This window comes from Maylandia zebra, linkage group LG9 (genome assembly GCF_041146795.1).
Source record: "Maylandia zebra isolate NMK-2024a linkage group LG9, Mzebra_GT3a, whole genome shotgun sequence".
Lineage (NCBI taxonomy): Eukaryota > Metazoa > Chordata > Actinopteri > Cichliformes > Cichlidae > Maylandia > Maylandia zebra.
This window is the reverse complement of record NC_135175.1, coordinates 33403817-33426045: the sequence shown is the minus strand read 5'-3', so window position 1 is coordinate 33426045 and position 22229 is coordinate 33403817. Positions and strand designations below refer to the sequence as shown.

The window sequence follows — 22229 nt, the reverse complement described above, 5'->3', positions numbered from 1 at the left end:
GTTATAAAAGAGGTGCTAAAGGTTTGATCCCGGCCTCGGATATCACAGTTCAGCATCACTTCCTGAAAATGAATCCTGAGAAATGCTTTATAGTTGCAGTAAATTTCGCACCCTTTTTCAGATGTTCCACCTCTATCAGTGGTGACAAGCATCCGGATGAAACAGTGGAGACTCCAAACCTCCACCAAGGCTGAAAGTTTCCCAAATACATAGTTTACGCTTCTTAAAGGGAGGAAACTGTCTCAATTTGCAGACTTTCAAAGGATCTCTTTATTTCCACATTTTCAAAAATTCAAGACCAAACTTCAGACAGAAATATTCATCAGACGTTAACATATAGACTCTTCAAACAATGACACAAGTAACCGGATTAAAAGTCTGACTGGAATAAAAATGCTTCATGTAAACACACCAGATTCTGATCCGATCACGTTACTGTGGATAAAAATCTCTTTCCAATCGAGTTACACTGATCATTAATTGATGTCCACTTAAACACTTCTTTTGATTTTCGGGGTGAAACTATCCAAACTGCACGTCTGTTACATCAAACGATGACGTCAGTGAGAAGGTAGGTCCATTGGAAGATGAAATACGACAAAGTCAGAAATGTGAGAAATCACAGCAATGTGAGGATGAAAGCAGAAATCCAGAGATCCAAATCACAACCCTACTTTTCCAGAAAACTCGACAATTCTGTGCATGTCAAAAATGATTTACTCTGTTCAGACGCTGGATGCACATAAATGCACGTCATGATCACATTACCTTATTCAGGGTGATTATCTTGCTTCATAATTATTTGCAGGGAGCGGCTTTAACCACTAAGAGTAGGAGGTTTAAGCCAACAGCGTTCCTGAAACTATGATCAACAAAGGCTTCATTAATTAAACTTCACTGCAAACCTCACAGCCCGCCGGCCCTCGAACACAACGAGCTGAGCCGAGGCTTCCTGGATATTTGTGATTTTATTACAGGTTTTGTTTTAGGCATGAGCCACAGCGCTCTGCGTCCTCCCTCCCCAGTGACTGCAGATAGAAATGAGCCAGCAGCTAAATCTAGTACAAGATACTGTAGTTTCTTATGACTTCGATATTTCTGTGCATGGTTAAAAATATCAAATAAACAAACAAAATCATTCCTGTTAAAAAAGCAGTTTTACACCCTCAGTCAACTGTTAGTGCAAACCATTTTTACACACATAATGATGCGTGGGGGAGAATAAAAACCAGGCACCCTGAATGCTTTGGTGTTCAGCTTCCTCTACTTAAACATTTCCTGATACATTTAATAGTTTCTCCTTCAGTTCAGAACCACCGGTTACGTTTAAAGTATTTAAAAGATGTTCATAAAACCAGGTGGAACTCCCTGCCGGCGAGGGCAGTGAAAGGAGTGTAACAATGTTCCTTATAAATGTTTTCTATCATAATCTTTCTGCTTCAGTGTAAAGCTGCGGTGATTACAGAGTGATTCACTTCAGCTGTGCTGATGAAGGCGTCGGCACGCGAGTCCGTTCAGTTCAGAGAGGTCAGAGAGTTCAGAGAGTTCAGCGAGCGCTGCAGTTTTTCCCCTCAGCGTTGGCTATTTATCCCACCTCCGCCCATCAGGAGGTGCTGTTCCCCCACCTGTGTAACACTGCTGAGTCACACTGCAGCTGCCAGTTATCACATCCAATTTCACAGAGAGGCCTGATCGTGGTGGAGAAATTAGATTTTCAAAAACGCTTCCCATCCAAAGGACAACAGGGAAAAGGACTCTGAACTGCACTGGCGTGGAAAATTAAGTCATTAGTTTTGTAGTGTGTGTGTGTGTGTGTTACATCCATTTACCTGGAGCAGCAGATGGAGGCTCCACTTCACTCTTCCTTGTTCTTTTCATAATCTCCTCAATTCTCTGCAGAAGCAGACACACGGCTGGTGTTAACAGAGAGAAATAAAAGACGATCACATCAAACTTTTCGAGTTCATGTTGTGTCATGATAATCCATCTGCTCGTAAAAGTGTCTGAAAACGGTGCAAAAAGGGAACAAATAGAAATCCAAGAATAAACAAAGAGCCGGAGCTCCGTTCAGCACATCCAGGATAATTTTCCTTGTATGGCTTCATTTAATCTGACGTCTGTAAGCAGTCACATGAAGGTCGTTTCAGGGCCTGACAGGTTACAGTAAATTAACAGAAGACAGTTTTTGTTGTTTCTCTGCGACGAAGTGAAGAACAAGCAAACATCAAAACAGAATTAAACGAAGGCTTAGACTCTGATTTAAGGTCCACAAAATGTTGCTGTGTTTTGGGATCGTGTATTAATGCCTACAGAAGAATGAAGTTGTTTGAAAATCGCAGCCAACAGGAAAAAAAGGAATGACGTTGCCTCACGAGATGAAGATTTTATCTGATTTGATCATTTCTCTTCCAGGAATGATGATCCACTGTCCTGAGAACTGATTGGGGAGGGCTAGTTCTCCAGTATACGTTACCGTGGTGATGTACCCCAGTGAAACTGAACAATATACAGAAACTTCAAATGACTCGGGGCGAAATAACTGCTGGTGAGGTGAAGTGAGCAGAACTGCGATAACGTTCAGGTGAGTGACTGAAGAGACCAGAGCGAGTGTGAGTGTACCAATGTCTGCAAGCAACCAGCAGCTTCAAAGTTATGTGTGACGAGTGGATCTCTTGCCATTGTATACGCAGCTTTAAAAGTGAATCATCGTCACATCCCTGAAAACCCCAGGGTTAAACCTTCAGTTACCCCGCTAAGCCTCAAAGCCTGCCTGGTAGCACAGGGAAAACAGGGGGCAGCACATCAGGGGAACAGCAACCAAATTTAAACATATCATAAGAATAAAAAACTGTCTGAAGCCAACTACGTCATATCTGAGTCTCCTGAAACTGTCTGGATCCCAGGTGAGAAAACATCTTAAAAGGTGAATTTTCTGAGCTCTAGTCTGTGATTAGTCTGTGGAGATGTTCGGTACCTTCTTCCTCTGCTGTCTCTCCTGCTCCTCCTGGATGTGCAGCAGCTCTCTCGCCTGCCTCTTCCTCTCAGCCTCCCTCTGAGCTCGCAGGAAGGCCTCCTCCCTCTGAAAAACACGCAGCCAATCACATTCTCGCTATTCTTCAGTTTACAGTGTGTAAACATGAGTTACCTGAAAACATACAAGAGTCGAACCGGAGACCCGCCCCCTTTCGATCTGCACTGATATCATCATTAATCACTCTTCATAATTACTGTAACAATAAATCAGGGTTTAACCACTGCACCTGCAACCGAACAGGTTAGAGGTAGAGAATAAAGATATGGTACTACAGCTTGTGTGTCTGCTCTTTGCATAATTCACCAACTTCTTCTTTTAATACAGTTGTAATAGTTTTCATTCAGCTGGCATTCATAAATCAGAGATTGGGGCTTTTGTCTCCAAAGCTTTACTTGATTAAGTTTTTTTCTCAGTAGTTGGAGTTTGAAAGTTGAAATTTGGAGATAATAAACTCCAATTTTGACTTATTGATATAATAAAAAAGCTCTTTCAGTGGCAGAAACAGACTTCTGTACTTTACCATCTGGAAGAGGGACTATAAACAAACATAACAGAAAGAAGCATTTTATAATGAAATTATTATGGCATTAAATAAACTGCAGTAATAATAGAAAAAAAAATTATTCACATTTTTTAAATTTATTTTATTTGTTTAATTATTTACTTTTTTATTTATGCACCTTTTTAATTTTTAATTTATTTAATCTTCTAATTTTTTTGTCTTATTTAATCCGGTTTCTAGTTGTATTTATTTATTTTTAATAGATTTTTGTTATTTCCATATTTCTTCTGACATTTTTTTCTGCTTCTGTGTCCGTATGGCATGAAGCTTTCACCTACATGTTAACATTCATTTATAATATTAAATCAAGACACATGACACCCATAACTAAAGAAACCTAAACACACTCAGAGACATAAATCCTTCTTTTATAGTAAACTGAGTCCTAACGTAAATGTATTCAGAGCAGGGTAAGGATAGCAACATGGGACACTTTAATGTAAGTACATCAATAAAAACACAAATGCACAAATGCAAAGTGATCCGTGAACATTGTTAACAATTATTCATTTGAGCTGAAACTATGCAAACACTGAGCAGCATCACCTTTGTAACAATAAAACACATCATAGGTCGTTTCATTCACACGGACCTCTCTGTCCAGCTGATCCTGCATGTCCTTCCATCTCTGCTCCTTCTGCCGTCTCTCCTCCTCCTCCCGTCTCACCTTCTCCTCCTCCCGCCTCACCCTCTCCTCCTCGGCCTGCTGTGCCGCCCTCTCCTGCCGCTCTCTGGCCTCCTGCTGCCTCCTTTGCTCCTCCTCGGCCCTCAGCCTGCAGAAAACCACAAAGTCTGAACTTCACAGGGCGCCACAGACGAGACAAAGATAATCATCTCTGACAATTTCTATTTTTAATGCATTGTTAATATTGTTGATTCAGTATACACAGCAAACAGTCAAAGTAATCAAATCAATGACTTTTTCTACTCAGTCTTAGCTCTGAATAACTCCAGCTACAAAAGTGCAGTATAAGTACATAACTAGTCCCTATAAACAGGACAAAAAACACCATAAATCTCCTGTTTATAAATTGAGGCTTTTGGATATTCTCCATTTTGTTCCATCTACAACAATCCCTGTAAACTTTGCATTTAACAAACTATTTTGTGTTTAATTTTCCTCATCAGAACTGGAGCAAAATGCTGTATTTTGGACAGTATTGACTGCTACGATGGAACTATGAGTGAAACTCGATCTAATGTCCATTAAATGTTCAGCGATTGTAAGAAAAAACAAGACTCATAAGTCTAACGTTTCACATGTTCAGATAGAAACAGAACAAACCAGAAACATCTGGGTCCAGTGAACAGCTGTGTACGAGGAGCACTCACCTCTCCTCCTCCTGCCGCTGTCTCTCCTCCTGCTCCTTCTGTATTCGGGCCAGACGGCGTCTCTCTGCCAGCAGTCTGGATGCCTCCTCGGCGTCTGTGGTCCCACCCACGCTCCTTCCTGTGGGCGTGCCCGGAGACTCTGTTGGGGAGGATGGAGAGACACAAAAAACATAAAAAAACAGTTTAAAAGATTTCAAAAAGCCTTTAAACAACATTACAGCTTCATAAATGCTCAGCTAAGGGGACCATCTCACCAGAGCTCTGCAGGTAAGACCTGCTGATACATGTACAGATACAGAAAGGAAAGCCAGGAGCATCTTCGGTTGTGTTTTCACTCGATGTGCACTCTGCAGATTCTGTGGCGAGGTTCTGTTTGACATGTTGAATTAAACCTTCTTGTTTTGCTTTTTTCTTCGACATTTAGAGTTTATCATTCGCCTGAATTATGCTGAATATGACCAAAGGAGATTTCTCCTTCACCAGGTGGTATTTTGACCACTATCACCGTCCCCTGAATTCAATCGACATCAATAAAAAACTGATAGCTTAGTTAAGGCGGCATGTGTAAAGTTACTGCTGCACGTATGTCTTCACCTGCATTGAGTTCTCTGCTGGTGGATTTGGGGATCTTCTTCTCCGATGTCTCAGATTTGGTGGATTTCCTCTCCAGGGTGCTGTGACCTTTGACCTCGTCGGTGCCGGGGGTGGTGGCTCTCTGCCGGAGAGGGGAGGGCGGGTACTGACCAGGGGAGCAGGGAGACTGGGCGCGACTCCTGCTGGACCTCACCCTGAAGCAACCAACAGAGTCACATCAAGTCGCCTGTGCTTCAGGTGAAGTGTGCGTGTTCATGTTCAGACATGAGAGGACAGAAAACTGGCACGTGACTATATTTGGGACAAAATGCCCATCCCGTGGTTAGGTTTAGGCTGAGCGTATGTAAACACACAGTGCGTGTGTGTGTGTGTGTGTGTGTGTGTGTGTACCGTTTCGGTGTGGCAGGGCCCTTGCTGTTGGCCCTGAAGGAAGAACTGCGGCTTGGTGTGTTTGCTGACTCCCCCTAAAAGTCAGATTTCACAAATATTACTGGCTGTATAAACACATGATAATCAGAACATCAGGACTTCGTGAAGCTCTTGTTATAGCCGTGTAACTGGAGACCCATCAGTGAGGATGAGTCAGGATGAAGCTTCATCATGCTGGATGCAGCTTACTCACATCAGTAACGACTACAACATCAGTTTGTGAACGACGTGAGCAGTCGTTTTCCTGCCTCATTAAAACTGAGTCCTTCCTTCCTGTCCGAAGCATCAGTGCAGAACGACAGAGGATCATCTTACATGCTCGTTAGCTGGAATAAAACTTCATGAATCTCAAACAGTTACTAAACAGTTCTGACTGCATAGATGTTTGTTAGCATACAAATGAATTCATTACTGAAAGCTTTACTGGCTTTTTGACCGGTGCGGCCCAGTTTAGTAACTTGCACATCTTTAATCCTGCAGCTACATCCTGAAACTAGTCAGTACCGAGCAGGAACCCCGTCTGAGGCTGAAATAATGAGGTGGAATGAAAAACTATCAGCTCATCTAATGTTTGCTTGAGGCTGGCTCTGACAGAGTCCCCACACACTCAGAATTCACAAATTTACAGCAGAAATAAAGACATTTAGAGTTTGGTATGACTGCATGGGGGGATTTTTCTGTACCTCATGTTAAGGTTTAAAGTTTGGGGCTTGGCCGCACTGTCTGACACACATGACAACACAAGTGCAGAAGCTCCCAGCTGTATACTAATCTTCATCTTAGCTCCATGTGTATGCACTTCCTTTTTTAGCAGTTTTACCCTGAGAGGCTTAAGACATCAGCAGTGTCAACTCTAATTATAACTCTAACCCTAAAGATAAAAAGAACAGCTTTAAATATGTAGTACTTTACAAACAGAGTTCACACACTGCTGCAGAAAAAGTGTGACAACAACAAATTCAAACAGAGGTGCAGACATTAGGCTAAATGACAAAACAGAACAAAACTAAAGAAAAGTTCAGATGCACAAAAACACAAAACCCCACCTGTAAACATATTCAAATCTTTTATAACCCAAGAAAAAATAAAATAGTGTTTTATTGGTCTGTTATTTAGCACAAGATTTCTGTGTCCCTGCATCGCGCCATAATCATTCCACCCTATTGTTCAAATATGACTTCTGGCTCTAAGAAAAACACAACATGGTCAAAATGTTAACACAACCAGAGTCCAAACACCACGTTTCATACAGGTAATGCCTGTTACCTGGCTACAGTGCTGACACTCAGACTGCAGGACAAATACACAGTCCTGCAGTTATTAACCTCTTACAAAGAAACCAGAGACTTACAAAAGCAACGGCAAGTGATTCACCCAGCAACACATCACACAGAGTCCACAGCTCTGGGAGAGTGAAGGTTCATGAGTCCAGATCTATAAGATTACCACACAGCACAACAGTTGCTAATGTGCCCTTTTAGCTCCAAACACCTCGCTTACAAAGAGCTATGTGGTGTTATATGTTAGTGTGTGTGTGTGTCTGACCGTGGGTGTTTTGGCTCTGGATGTTTCTTCGGGGAACCCAGCGATGCTTCTGCGGTTGGAGGAACTCCTGGTTAGTTTGTGGTTGTTGGATGAAGCTGTTCGATGGGACACAAAAGACACTGACGGGTCAAAGACGGACACACAGAAATAACACGTGAAACACGTTTACAACATACAGACAGAGACACAGATGGAGGAGAATGAGACGCTCGGTTAGGAAGACACGTTGTGCAAACAAATGAGAAACCGTTTCTGCTTTTTCTGCTGACTCTAACCCGGAGAGGCTCACTGCGCTTCCAGATAGAAAAAACAGCATTAACTTTTTGTCCCTTAAAAACACAAGTAAAATATTTTTAACAAGTAAAAAGCTGGTCTTTTTAACACATGATGATTGATGTCAATTAATGTTTTTCTTCATGACTTTCAGACAATGTCGGGAAAATGCAGCTGGGATATTGTCTCGAGGTGGAAATCATGTGCCTGAGATGTGTTCATATTTAGGCGAGGGGTGATGGAGGACGCCTACAGTTACCTGCAGGATCCTAACATGTATGGATAAAGGAGCTGGAGGGTTAAAGAGTACATCATGTCTTTTCCAACATCAAACTCAAGGTGCTGCAGAGTCGCTGAGATTTGTTTCTGAGGCGACTTTCATTTTGTCATCGTTTTCCCAGATCTCACAGGATTTATGCATCCAGCTGCATGTTGCATGGTTAGAGGGGTCTAAACCTTCTCCTTCACCCAATAAAACACAGACTCCAGCCGTGTGGGGTGAGCCAGGAACAACGGCTTGTATCTGCCTACTTAACTCTTTCATCATTTGCCAATCAACAACCTAAATGTCTCAGGAAGTTAAGTCTGCTCACGTGGACGTAGTGTTTTCAGAAACATTTGATCACTCACCACAGATTGAAGACTGAACAGAACCAACTTTAAGGGTTTTCTTTACTTGGATGATTGAGCATGAATCAAGTTGGCTATTTGCTAACATCCAAATATTTGAGACAATATGGTGCTAGAAATAATTCTGCTGCCGCCCCCTGTGTGAAAACCAGCCGTGCAGGTGATCAACTCAACACTGGCACCTGTGAAAAAACCTGAACAAGCTCAGAGAGACGAGATGGAGGTAACGACTAAGAAAGCAAAGACTGATCTAAGAAGATGATTCAGGTGAGGGAGCAGATGCTTGTTTGTACAGGATGTGTCCTGCAGCTGCTGAGGAGGAGCACAGGGAGACAAACAGCAGAGGAATAACTGCCTACATGCATCAACCTTGATGTTCTACCCAAGTTTATTAGATCCATGCTGCAGAGTGCTGTTACCTATAAAGCAGGAGTACTGTCTGTTTGGTCTACAGGCACAGAGCTGAAAGAACTCTTATCTGGGCGACTTCTTCACACTTTTACTTTTACATGTATTTGTTTTGATCTGAAACACTGGAAACAAAGAGTTAAGCCTGAATCCTGCTCTCCAGTTTGGTACTCGGGTGATTTTTAGTTTAAGGTTCATAAAGTCTCACCTCTGTCTGGTGAGTGAAGAGCAGCTGAAGAGTTGGAGAGCTGTTTGTTGATTGGCTGATCAGATGGTGGAGACAGGAAGTCAACCGCTGAAGTAACACAAAAACAAAAAAGCGAATCATTTAAACGGACGCACACACCACAGCGACTTAAACAGCTGCTGCTCGGTGTAAAACTGTCCAGTGAACGTCCGATCCCAGCACAAACACCCCTCACACGACAAACACAAATCTGCCGGCTCACGCAGAAAATAAACCCACTGATCGATGAGCCGTGCAGGGCGCTGAATGAATTAACCTTGGTGATGTAAGACAGAAACGAAACAGCAGCAGAGACGCACACACACACGAGGAAGTGCTTCATCATGAAATGGAGGATGATGATAGCGAAGCAGCGACTGCAGAGCCATAAAGCTGTGAGGTGAACGTTTCAGAGACGAGAGACGCGACCGGACAAAAGCAGGACTTAAAAACTCCGTTTGTGACCAAAGACTTGATCTGCTCTCTGGGATTTTCTGGGATAGCGATTAGATTTTAGGAGTAAAGGATTATTTTCTTTCCAAATAATCCAAGTTTGCATGATTTTTTTATTCACTTTTATCTTTAGGAGAGTGTGTTGTTAACCTGTTTAACATAAAACATTTATTTTAGTGAGCTACTATAAGTAAGTAACAAAAATAATAAAATATTTACTGTCAGTAAGTTCATTCATAATCTTCAAAAAACGATTTAAAAACATGTTTTTCCTCACAGTCACTCAGACGTCATGTCACAGTTTTTGTTTTATTTTTTTCATATTCCTATAATATTTGTTAAGTTTAGTCTTTGTTGCCTCATTAGTTTAACCAATTATCTTGTTTTACTGTTTCTTCTAGTTAATTATACCCTAAAATATCTTGTAATTGTTTTAACTAAATGCTACAAATGTTTCAATTAATGTAATTAACTTAAATACATTTACTTTGATCTGATGAATTCAGAGAAAATATTTATTGATAAACAGAAAGCAATGAGCCACAGTTATCGTTTATATTTGTGTCTTTTTCCAGCTTAGTGTTGTTACGATTTAAAATGATTAAATAAAGCTGATTTTTAGGATTTTTATGTACACATTGCACTCTGTGCACTCCGAGTCGGCACTCTGTGTTTTTGAGGGTCGAAGCGTCATTCAGCGTTACGACTGAATTGAAATATTGAATTGACGTAGAAGCGCGGAGGGTCTTTACTGCATGCTTACACATCACAGCAGATAACCGTCAGGAGGATATTTTCTGGGCCAAAGGAAGTGTCCCGAATGTAGATAATAAATAGAATCAGTATCAGGATAATATTAATAATCAAGGCAGGTGTTTCTGTCTCTGTCCTTCCAGGAAAGGAGCAGATAAGAGGGACTTGAACGAAGAGGAGACTCGAAGGGACACAACAAAACGGTCTGTTGGTTCTTAAAGAAGATAGTCGTAATAATAATGTGTTATTGTTGGGGTATAAAACTGTGGCCCGATTCAAAGTCATCCTTTCTGTGAAGCAGACCGATGGTTTACATCGAGGTCTGTAACTTGTAATATCAACTGCCGAATCTTTTTAAGTGACAAATATTTCTCCTGTACTTCTTTGATTGAAACAGTGTCCTGACTGCAGTTTTAAACTCTGATTCGTTTACTCTGTTTCTCCTGAAATTACTACCAAACAACACAGGAAGTGCACCAGCAGGTCAGGCCGAGTGCAAAACACCATGGAGGTTATTTGAGTCGGTGATATGGGACAGTAATGATCGCATGGCGTCTGTGTGTGAGAGCGTGTGAGGTCTAATAAGTTTCACAGATAGCTGGAGGGTGAAGTCTGCTATGATTTATGGTGTGTGTGTGTGTAGTAACAGGGTGTTTCATAGACAAAATTCCCTGCTGAGAAAAATACGTATGCATCGCTAAACAAGGCCTTGGGCCAGGAAGACAGGAAGTGGAGCAGCCCTTTGTTGTGGGGGTGGGAGAGCATGTGTGTTGCATACGCACTTATGTGTGGTGGGGCTTTCAAACCAGATGCTCATTAGACAGTAAGAGGAGATATGACGGCACTGTTGATGAAGATGGGTGGAGAACACCGGCAGCTGACACAAATAACACACACTGAGTGGGTCGGAGGTCACGCATTTGATTGGTTTTAACTCTTTCTGATCAGCGCTGTCACCACTGTGTGAAGGTCAAAGCTCCTGTAAACGTTAAAAAACATTTAGAGCTCTACAGAGATTTTTGTTTTTTGAGTAAAGATTTCACACATTAAGTTTTTGGGAACATTTTTAGCTTTAAAATGTCTGTAAAAACCTTTGAAAAGTTAAAGCACAATGTTGTCCTTTGATGAGCAGATTCAGCAGTGGAGGCTGTTGTATGGCCAGATAATAAATGATAATGTAGTTACCTGTACATGTAGTAAATATAACCATACATTACACACCTAAACTCTATGCATGTTGAGCTTTAATAAAAAGCTTCTTTCGTTATCACCTTTTTTAAATTGAATATATTGACTTGTTTCTTTCAGCTTTTCTTTATGCTTCTGCATAGATTTTCCTTTTCTGTGCCACATGTGGCACTGAAATATGACTCCCTTTGGAGTGACTCTCTATGGAGTCAGTCCCAACAGACTCCCATGTTAACATTTACAACTTTTACTCAGAAAATAAATGTGTTTACAGCCTGCTTAAAAAACGCTGCCTCTGGATAGTTTCCTACTTCATAACAGCAACAGATATTTTTACAATTTACTTATTAGAATTGTTTTAAGGACAAAGTTAGGCTTGTGCTGCTCTGACTGAAAGTTGGATGGCGAGGAAGGCGAATGCAGCTGCAGCTGTCTGCCAGGCTTCACCTCAGTTAACTGGAGTAACTCATGTGGACCAATAATATTGATTACTGTGCAGTTAATTGTACTAACACATTGTCTGTGCTCCAGTTTTGGTGAATGAAAGTCTAATAACTCATTATTAGCTATCTGTGTCTGTATGAATGCAGGCTGGTAACAAAGCCAGCTATTGTTAGCTGATAGCGTAGTACTCCACCCTCTCATATAAGCACGGCCACTCTAGCTAAAAAAACCAAAAAACACATGATGGCTGACAAAACTCACGTCCACTGAGGTGTGCCAACATACTGCACATGCTGCTACATTTACTGCAGAGGAAACCTGTGCAAACTTTTTTGCTGCAACTTTGTTTACAAATATTCAGATTTATATTCCAATTTATCGCTGGTGGAGCGCGTTTTATTAGGTCCTCTAAGAACAGTCGTGACAAAAATCAGTGCAAACATTTTTAAAAGGATTGAAATATAATACACACGACTATCACACACTTCAGGATGACGCTACAGCTACGAACATGCAAACAGAGGATCGACTGCAGGTGGCGGTGGGTGGGTGTGGCACACATAGTCATGTGGTCTGTACCGTTACGGGACTGGCTGGCACTGGAAGCAGCAGGAAGCTCATTGGGCTGAGCGGAGCCAATGGCATGGCAGGGTGGGGTCTTAGGGTTACCTGGGCAGCAGGTGAAGCAGAGCGGAGAAAGCAAAGCATTACATACTCACACACACACACACACACACACACACACACACACACACACACCTGTTTCAGGGACACATGACAGGCATACAAACAGAAAACAACAACCAAGCTCGGTGCACACACACACGCTGGGTTAAAGTGAAAGAGGCATCAAAATCTGTTCAAAAACATTGTAAAGGCAAACGAGCCAACAAGAGGGAGAGTGAAACACAAAACTGTGACGCGAATACGTGCAAAAGAAGTGTCACTGCCCTCTCAGGGAAGATCTAAGATCCTGTTCTCATCATGTGGAGGTTCAAGCAACATCTGCTGTAAGAGAACTGTTTAAACTACCATGTTCAGCATGTAGGCAGATCTACAGGTTCTGAACAATGACACTGGACATTATTGTAGTTTTGATTCTTTACACCACCACAGAGGATTTGAAATCAAACAGTGAACATGTGTTATTAGAGTATTGGATTCACACAGTCTCCCATTTTCAGTAACTTAACTGACTGACAACCAGCTGGCCGGCTGAGGCCTGGTTCCTCATTATTTTATGACAAATTCAGCAGATAAAAGAAGTGGAGTGTGCCGGTAGCTGTTCACTGAAACTGTCACTGTGACATCCAAAGACACGTCAGTGCAAGTGAAGGAGTGTCATTAGGCTGACAGGCCAAAATAAACTCTCTCCAATCAGGCACAACATTATGACTTGTATAATATTGTGTCCAGCTGTTTGCTACAGAAACAGCAAACAGATACAATGTGTTGTGTACTCTGACACCTTTCTACCAGGAATGACCTTTTTTGCAATTTCAGCTATAACAGCTGATCTGTTGGATCGGAGCAGAGCCGGCCTTTGTTCTTCATGTGACCCTGTCGCTGGTTCATCACTGTTCCCTTCTTGGACCACTTGATGCGCTGTTAGCAGTGTTAGCAGTGCTACGATGAACAGATAATCTTCACTATGGCACTAACAGGTGTCATGATGAAGAAACAATCAGAGTGATTCCCTTCATATGACCGTGGTCATGACTATTAAGACTGATCGGTGTATAAAAGACAAAAAAACCTTTCATAGTGGCCAAATCAATAATCTGGTTCATTCTCAAAAACAAGGAAGACACTGGTGAGCTCAGGGACATCAAAAGGCCTGAAGACAACTAAAGTGGACGATTACAGAGTTCATTACTTGCTTAAGAAAACATCTAACAACAACATCTAACCAATCAAGAACATTCTAAGAGAACATAGGTTACATTATGTAAAAGAGAGTTTATAAAAAGATGCAAACCATTTGAAAACAAGAAGAAAACATCTAAAAGAGTTCTGAAAGAAAGTCTTTGAAATGAAGATTAACCAGGACCAGGACGACTGGAAGAGGCAAGCAGCTCATCATCTGAAGCATAACACATCACCTGTCAAACATGGTGCAGGTAATGTTTTGACATGTGTATGTGTGGCTGCCAGTGGAAGTGGGTCACTAGTATTTATTGATGATGTGACTGCTGATAGAAGCAGCGGGACGAGTTGTGAAGCGTACAGGGTTAGACTCTCCTCAGGCAAATGCTGCACAACTGATCAGAGCTCCACAAGGCCCCGTGGGATTAAAGATGAACGCCTGCATTTCAATCACATGTCGGCTGTGTGATTTAAACTCCACTGTGGTGGTGTACAGACGCAACATTAAAAAGGAAAGTGCCATTGTCCAAAAACGCATACACAGATATACTGCTGGGTCCCTTTGAATGCTCCTGTATTAACATCACCCGGTGCCAGTTCGGATCAATAACCGTAATCTCAGTGCTTATTTTTAAATTATTCCCCCAAGTCTTGGCAACAAGAGGAGAAATAATCCTTTGAAAATGGACACACATAAAAGAAATCCTAATATTTTTTTTCACAGGGTTGTGTATCTGCTGTGATCCCGGTTGGGTAAATATCTGCAGCAGCTGCTATCACGGCCTGAACACCTTGTTCGAATAAAGTAGCAGCTCATTTTGGAGCTCGGGACCAGAGGAAAATACGCAGCACACAAACACACACACAAAAACACACACTTTGCGTCTTTGGGTGAGTGTCTGTCCTTTAATCGAGCTGTAAGATGAGCTGGTGCCGTTTCTGCTGCAGTGAGCGTTCTGCCGGGCCCCACAGATCCCAGAGCAGCGCCTCTTCCCCAGTCAGCCGGGCCGGAGCCAGAGGAGCTGCCTGGTGGACCCGATCCCGGCTCAGCTGGTGGGTACTGTGAATAATTGATGGCGTTATGAATGCACCACAGCATAGAGCCAGGCTCGGGCCGACAAGAAGACAGAAAACATCTCAGAAAAGAGTGACGGTGAAGAAAAGAGATAAAATACGAGTGATGGAAGTTGGCTCAGTGAACAGCCCTGTGTCGCACTTTGTTTATGTGTGTGGCCTTGTTGCGTTCAAGGTCTTCTGAGAATTAGTCCTGCATCCCAGCTCGGAAATAAAACACACAAACATAAAAATAAACCGGCACCTGTAGCACGTTTAAACAGCAGTTTACAGGCACAGCTTGACCCCGTCTGATCAGGCTGAAGCATTAAGAACTCACTCCGAGTCTCTCTAAAGCCTGAAGGGGTCTGGAGACAAAGCGTTCCTGCATTGCAGCCTCCCCACCCTTTTCCTCCACTGCCCCGCTGTGTTTTCTCCTTCTCTATATCCTCACTTCACCTGCTCTTTGTCCTCTGCTTTTACGTCTCCACCCTTTATTCCCACAGCTACCCCCCCGTCTCCTCCTGACCTCCAGACCTCCTCCTCCTGAAACATCTCTCCACTTCTCCATCACTACCAACCCCCCCGAGTTCTAGAAATCAAACCCACCCTCCAATGACATCATCATCATTTCTGTTGGTACTCACCCTCCACTCCATCAGGCGGTCCTCCCCATGTCCACCGTTTAGGCCTGTTATCCAGGTGCTCCCGGGCTTCTCCTCCACCTCCACCTCCTCCTCCTCGTCTTTCAGGGCCCCCGGCTCTTCGGCGTACCATGGCCTCCAGCCTCTCCTGCTCGTTACGTTCAGAAACAGGGAAGAAGAGAGATTCTCTTACCGAGCCATCGCTACGGCGACGGATGCCGGGCGATGCACTCGGAGATGGCTGCGCCATGGTTACCGCATGCAGCAGCAGCGGCAGCGGCCTCGCCCCTCTTCGCGCTCGTCTGTTTGCTGTCTGCTGGTGGTCACCAGCCCTCGCTCGCCCGTCTGCCACTCAGTGATACAGCAGCTCTGTTCGCTCTCTCTCCTCCGTCTGCCGCTCCCTCTCTCCCTCTCCCCCACCTCGCAGTTCAATTCACTCCTTCTCTCTCTTCCTCTCTCCCTCTCTCTCTCTATGTCGATCACCCACTCCCTCTCTAATGACTGAGTCTGTTTCTGAAGCACTTTAGTCAGACGGGAGGAAGCAAAATGCAGCCCGTCACCACCCCCCACCACATGCATACACATGCATGAACACACGTTTACACAGGGGACCATGCCTGCACACACACACAGATGGTGGGTGGATCGGAGATTGATACTGGTTGCATTTCTTTTATCCTTTTGCCTTCCTCTACCTTTGCCTCTGGACTGCATGCATGCTGCAGTGTGACAATAACCATTCCTAGAAAATGAAAACACACACTCGGCATTGGGGAGTGACTGGCAGACACAGATTAGTAAACCATGACTGGGTACAATTATTAATCTTACATCATGCTCACAGTTTGAGGAAAACAATAAAAATCTTTCATGGATTTGGGCCTGTATGAACTCAGAGACATTTCTGTTGAATATTAAAGGAATGTTATGGCGAGACAGCTGTTATTCCTAATGATTGACATTCTTAATGTCTTCATGCTGGAGTCACGGTGAGGTCCTTGTTCTATTATCTGTGGGAAGGATTTTGCTCCAGATCACAGAGTGAGAGCCCATTCAGCACAATTTTAACTTATCACACATTGACACATCAAAAATAAAATACTATAAATTGTTACATGCAACCTAATTCTGTTTTGCAACATTATCCTTGAGCAAGAGCTACTGGGAAAACAGACAAAGACCCTGGATGCAAACCTCCTGCCCTCTGCTGTTGTTACTATAGAGGACCTCGCTCCTTTGTTCCAGAGCATCATTATTACTTAGTGAATGTCTGATTGCCCTATTGTGCTTACAGCTGTAGATGCACTGTATGCACATGCAGAGTATTTCACATGCAAAATACATACAAATGCGAATGTGAAAATATTTCTCCCTAAAACACCTTGTGGCCTCAAGTGACGCCTCAAAAATCCAACCATTCAGGTGGACGTTCAGCCAAGAAAAGACTTCATAAAATTTGGATTCTTGCATTATAAAAACGCACCAGCAGCAGATTTTTTAAATAAACCACACAGTTAAAATAAAAACACCCCGTCAGCATCTGCAACGCCCAGATCTGAGATGCACGGGACAAATCCAAACTACTCTGCGCTGCATGCAAACGTGACATGTTGACATTTCCAAAGTTCACCTCACTCGACAACAGCTCAAGGCTGGTTCTTATTTTATCGGCACTTCTCGCTCTTTGTTAGCCGGCATCCCAGCCACAAAAAAAGACAAAGTTTGTTGGCTCTGTCATTTGAAAAAGAGATATATTGACAATTATTTTGAGATGTTCAATATAAGAGCGTTGAAGGTCAGTTCAGAGGTCGAGCAAAGTGCAGCGTTTATTTAAGCTGACAGGTTCACTAGAAAAGTCAAAGAGCACAAGACAGAGCTGGGCAAAGGGCTTTATGTGCAGACAAGCAGGTGCAGTTAATACGCACAGGTAAAGGTAATCAGGGCGAACGGACAATAATGAAGGAGGAAGTAATACCAATGGAAGACATCCAAGAAAGCCAACCTTCAAAGTAAAACAGGAAATAAACAAAAGACCGCTAACACTAGAGACACAAAACTACGGCCACAAAAAGAAATAACAAAATAGTTGCCTGGCGCAAAAAGTCAATATAAAACTAAACAAAAACCAGAACAACTAAAGCTCTGCATTACAAACAGCCCTACAAACCTCAATAACACAACACCAGGAAATAAGTCAGAAAAGCATAGATCCCACGTCGAAGCACACGTGAGACCTCAGAAAGGCAGAATTCAAATATATATAAAACACATTTATATAAATCTAAATGTTTTAAGGGGCAAAATAAGGAGTCAATTACCTGAAAAGTAAAATCCAGGGAATAAATTCATGGAACCAAAATTAAAGTCCTCACTGGTGTATTAGAAACACTTAATTAGGGTTCATTTTTAGATTCATGACTTTGTCGGGTTTCCTAATGTCATTAAGTGACGGACACTTATTTCTATTTTGACATTCATATTTGATGAATATAAACATGTCATAGGATGCCAAATAAAGGCGCCAGGCACCTTAAAGAAATCAGACACATTTGTGAATCTAAAATGAGCTGTTATTATATTCAGATATATTAAAGCAGTAAATTGAAGCCTTTTAAGATTAAAGAATATTTCAGGTTCAGGTATATTTGTAAAGGCCCCTTTGTTTTATTTTGATATTTGCTGTTTTTCATATTTAAACTGTTTATTTGTTAAAAATAAATAAATGTTAAATGTTTGCAAATTTGTTGGGTTGTCCGATTGTCCTTCTTTAGAAAACAGACTTTTATTTGAGACTATTTATATTTATGTAAAAATGTAAGACCAGAAGAGAAGCATTTTCCATTTAGTGATGTTCTCATTGCCTTACGAGGTAAATATTATCATCCCTGCATTTATTTTTATGTGTATTTTTTATTTGTTTATTCATATTATACCTGTTTGTACACTGAGCTGTTTCTGTGTTTGTTGCAGAGGGTAAAAAGTGAGCCGTCTGCTTTTTATGTGGCTCAGCTTTCTGGTCATACTGGATTTCCAATCATCGACCATTAAGGTGGCCCATGCAGAGTAACTGCCCAGCACAGAGCTGAAACACTGCTTCAGTGTACTGTCTGTATATGGAATGGGTGGAAATGCCCCACCTCAGCACTATGGGGGTGGGGTGAAGGTGTATGCACAGTCACGCACATAACTGCAGGAGGAGGGAGAGGCTGCGGGGGAGGGGGAGTCAGGATTTAAAGGGAGACAGCAGAATGTGATGAAGGTGAGGGAGGGAGTGAAGATGTGGAAAGAGAGTGGAAGATCAAAGATAGAGAGGAGGGCTGGGATGGATGAGCAGCCTGCAGGTCCCCTCATAACTGACTCCTGATGAGTACTTTTACTAGAGTGCAATTTGCTTTATTTATCAGCGGCAGAGCTGATTGAGATGATTTACAAGGCAAACGTGGCAGAGTTAGTCATAATGGACTCGTTTACCTCTGCAGTGCTGAATGTGAAGTGAGCCTGTCTGATGAGATGAAAGGATTCAACACAAACCATTCATGAGACAAATAAAACAAAGAGTCGAGTGCTGCAGGTGAGCTGTCAACAAGACACGGTCAGTAATTAATAACACTACTCAAAGTAATAGTATTTAGACAAAAATGAACCAGGTTCAGTTTTTATCTCCAAAATAACCTCAGACTAATATTAAATCCATTCTGCATATTTTATTCTTGGGCTTTATTAGAGTAGCTTTGCATGATTCTCAGTTCAAAATAATCTGGTTTTATGTTATACTGAGCCTTTGTGCAGCCCCTCAGTTTATCCTCTGTCTGAAACGATCCACTTTAGCTGCTCCCACTATGAAAACGCTACGTCCACATGAACAGAATCAGCTTTTTGGGATTGTTGGCTGCCTCTCATAAACAGAAGGTTTGACCATATTACCCTCCTCTGCTTTGGTTTCTGGGAGGTGCTGCTTCACACCACACAGAGTGAAGCAGGTCCCGGCGACATACTCAAACGGGGAGGCATGATCAAATGATGGAGGTCAGCCGTGACAACACACACATCTAACATGGTGGAAAACTCCCGAGCAGCGTGCACATGACATCACATGAGAAACCTCAATGTACACACACACATTAAATTTGATTTGTACAAGGCCAATTAATAAATCTGAGGCGTTATAAAGAGTTAACTGCAGAGACAAACACTAAAATAATAAGTCTGCAAAAAAAAAGGATTTAAAATCCTTTTTTAAGGATTCTATTATCTCTAGTTTTAAAACCACTAAACTCCAATGCAGAGCTGGAATAACTGAAATTCATCAACAGACGATAAAAAAACAACTATTCCGATGACTACTCATTAAAACGTTATTGCTTCTAAAAGGTGAGAGACTTTAAAACTTCTTTTGGGATAGGAAACATTTTAAACTCCAGGTGATTCTGACTGGTATCTTCTCCTCGTTTTATTCCTGGTTTATAGATTCACCTAAAAAGCACAAGAGCCCCGGTTCGATCCTGGGAGGAGACAAATCCCTGTGGGGTTTGTGTCAGGAAGGGCGTGAAACCTCAGCCAAATCGAACATACGAGGCTACCCGCTGTTGTGACTCCTTGTGAATAAAGGAGCCATTGAAAGCAGTTTTTATTTTTGTTTCATAGACAAAACTATTTATTGACTGGTTCAGAAAGGCCCGCAGTAGCCTCTAACACGAGCCTCGTGGAACCAAAGCTCAGTTGCACACTGCACCACAGAACATGGAGGAACTTATCTGCTTTAAATACTGACAAATGATTAGTTAGCTAATGGATTTATGGAGCTGCAAAGGATTACTGTTATATTTTTATAATGGATTCATTGTTTTTCATCTATCAGTGCTAAACGATGATCAAAAACCTTTTTAAATGTGGTTTATGGGTCCTGGTGAGGTCTCTCCTTCCTGGTACAATCAATATAAATTTAAAAAATGCATCCCGCACTGTGACTACAAGCTATTTCGTTTTAAGTACTTTGCTTTGTTTTAGTTTGGATCCTGTATTAACTCTCTCGTCACGTGAAGCACTTCGATCCTGCAGCTTTGCTCTCCGGTTCAAAGGTGAAATATGTGCTTGTCACAGCATCGACTGTCTGTTCCAGTAAACGACACACGATACGCTGGAGGTGATGTCATCGTCCCGTGAGCCCAGCTGATCATTATATCATTAAGTTATGCATATGAGGCGGAAGACACGAGGTGGAGGAGGAGGTGGAGGCTGTTAGCAGTCAAAGAGAGCCTCCACATCAATAGAGATAATAATCCCCCTCCTCCTCCTCTTCTTCTCTCTCCTCTCTGTGCACCACCTGTTAACCCTTTGTGTGCTGGTTAGCTTTCCAAACAACCACCAGAAATGTATGCTCTCGATACGAAACAGCCGATCATTAATTCAGCAGTGTAATAACATGAGTCAGTGGTTTTAGGCAGAGTGATGCCCACTCATGACTCACGCAGAGTGAGATGAGGTGTTTCACTGCTTCTGAAGAAGAAGTAAAAACAGAAAGAGCTCGTCTCAGCAGCTCAGCAGGATCCCACACCACAGCTACATCATCATATCTGCTGCACATCCGTCTGTGAATCTGAGTCATTTCACAGGATTATGATCTAAAGAAATAGTCCAGTAAAGGAGACAATTACTGCCTTTGTCTGCAGTGTAGTAGGAATGGTCATATGAGAGATCGCAGAAATGCTGAATGGCTTATGGATCATTTTTTAATATATACTTTTCCCTTGTTGTTACCAGCGCCTGCTAAGCTGTAATGTGCTACTACTGCTAGAAGGTGGCAGTAATGTGCCTCTGAGCCGTTTGCCAGCTTTTATTAAGCAGCACAAAGAAAAATTGCTTCGACTGAGAACTTCTAACAAAGAAGAGCTCTCCTCTTCCACACAGAGGCCAGGATGAGTGGGGCTCTGTGGAGCTGTAGAAACAATGCAAACTTTGCAGTGTAAACATTTTTCTTTTGGAAAATTTAATCCGGTTTTTAATAACAGTTGCTCAATAAATAGTTCCAATTTTTGATTTTAATGAAACAACTCTGTAAGTGCTCCACATGTCACTGCTTGATTTCAGGCTAAGTCAGCCTCACTGTAAGAGAGCTGTCTTTTTCAGCGTGATGCGGTATATGTGACACATTTAGCTCCATTCACTGTATTTATTCTTACAAACGCCCCCAGCTGAAGTGCAGACAATTTCTGTACAGTGGGATTAACAGGAACTGGAATTCCTCCCTTGTAGCGACACTGGTCCCACTACCTACCAGGTCTCAGGCCAGTAAAGTGTGTGGCCTGATGAGATCAGATGCTTCTGTACAAACAAGACAAACATGCAAAGCCAAAGTTGACTACAGCCCTCAAAAAGTCTTGTGTGGAACATCTTTAAAAAAGTGAGCGAGAATGACGTCCAGTGTGTTTAGAGAGGTTTGAGTCGGTGGTGGAAAGACACAATCTAACAAGCCCAGTTAATTGATGAAAATCTAACTATAATTTTACTTGAAATGTTCATTCTTGTATTATAGGAGTGTTTTTCTCCACATGTGCTAAAAATGTGGTAGAATAAGCTGTGGGACAGGGAAGCGCCCACAGCCAACTGAGGATATAAAAACAGGGCCAGTATTGTGACAATATGATGTAGTGTGATAATTACAGGGGACATGAACTAGAAAGAAATGAACTAAACAATCTTCAGTCCATTACTGATCTCTACTTCAGGCGAATCAGTTTGAAACATGAGTTGATGTTGGCGTAAGTTTAATTCAATGAAGACGCCTCTGAGGGCTCA

General features: G+C 42.2%; 1 protein-coding gene across 7 annotated transcripts in view; it reads right to left on the bottom strand.

Moving 5' to 3' along the window:
• The window catches only part of map7d2b (MAP7 domain containing 2b), a 32283-nt gene that overhangs the window by 4653 nt on the left and 5401 nt on the right, over positions 1–22229 (bottom strand). For 3 of the 7 annotated variants that reach the window (XM_076888453.1, XM_012915782.5, XM_076888458.1), the window contains 10 exons: positions 15438–15582; positions 12451–12540; positions 9016–9102; positions 7497–7615; positions 5913–5986; positions 5523–5716; positions 4929–5067; positions 4189–4369; positions 2975–3079; positions 1830–1893 (listed from right to left, as the gene is read on the bottom strand). In XM_076888453.1, coding sequence (XP_076744568.1) covers positions 1830–1893; positions 2975–3079; positions 4189–4369; positions 4929–5067; positions 5523–5716; positions 5913–5986; positions 7497–7615; positions 9016–9102; positions 12451–12540; positions 15438–15582 — 1198 coding nt within the window. Of the gene's footprint in view, positions 1–1829; positions 1894–2974; positions 3080–4188; positions 4370–4928; positions 5068–5522; positions 5717–5912; positions 5987–7496; positions 7616–9015; positions 9103–12450; positions 12541–15437; positions 15583–15690; positions 17550–22229 lie in introns of those variants that run through there. The other 4 variants (XM_076888459.1, XM_076888454.1, XM_076888456.1 and 1 more) reach the window with 4 other exon arrangements.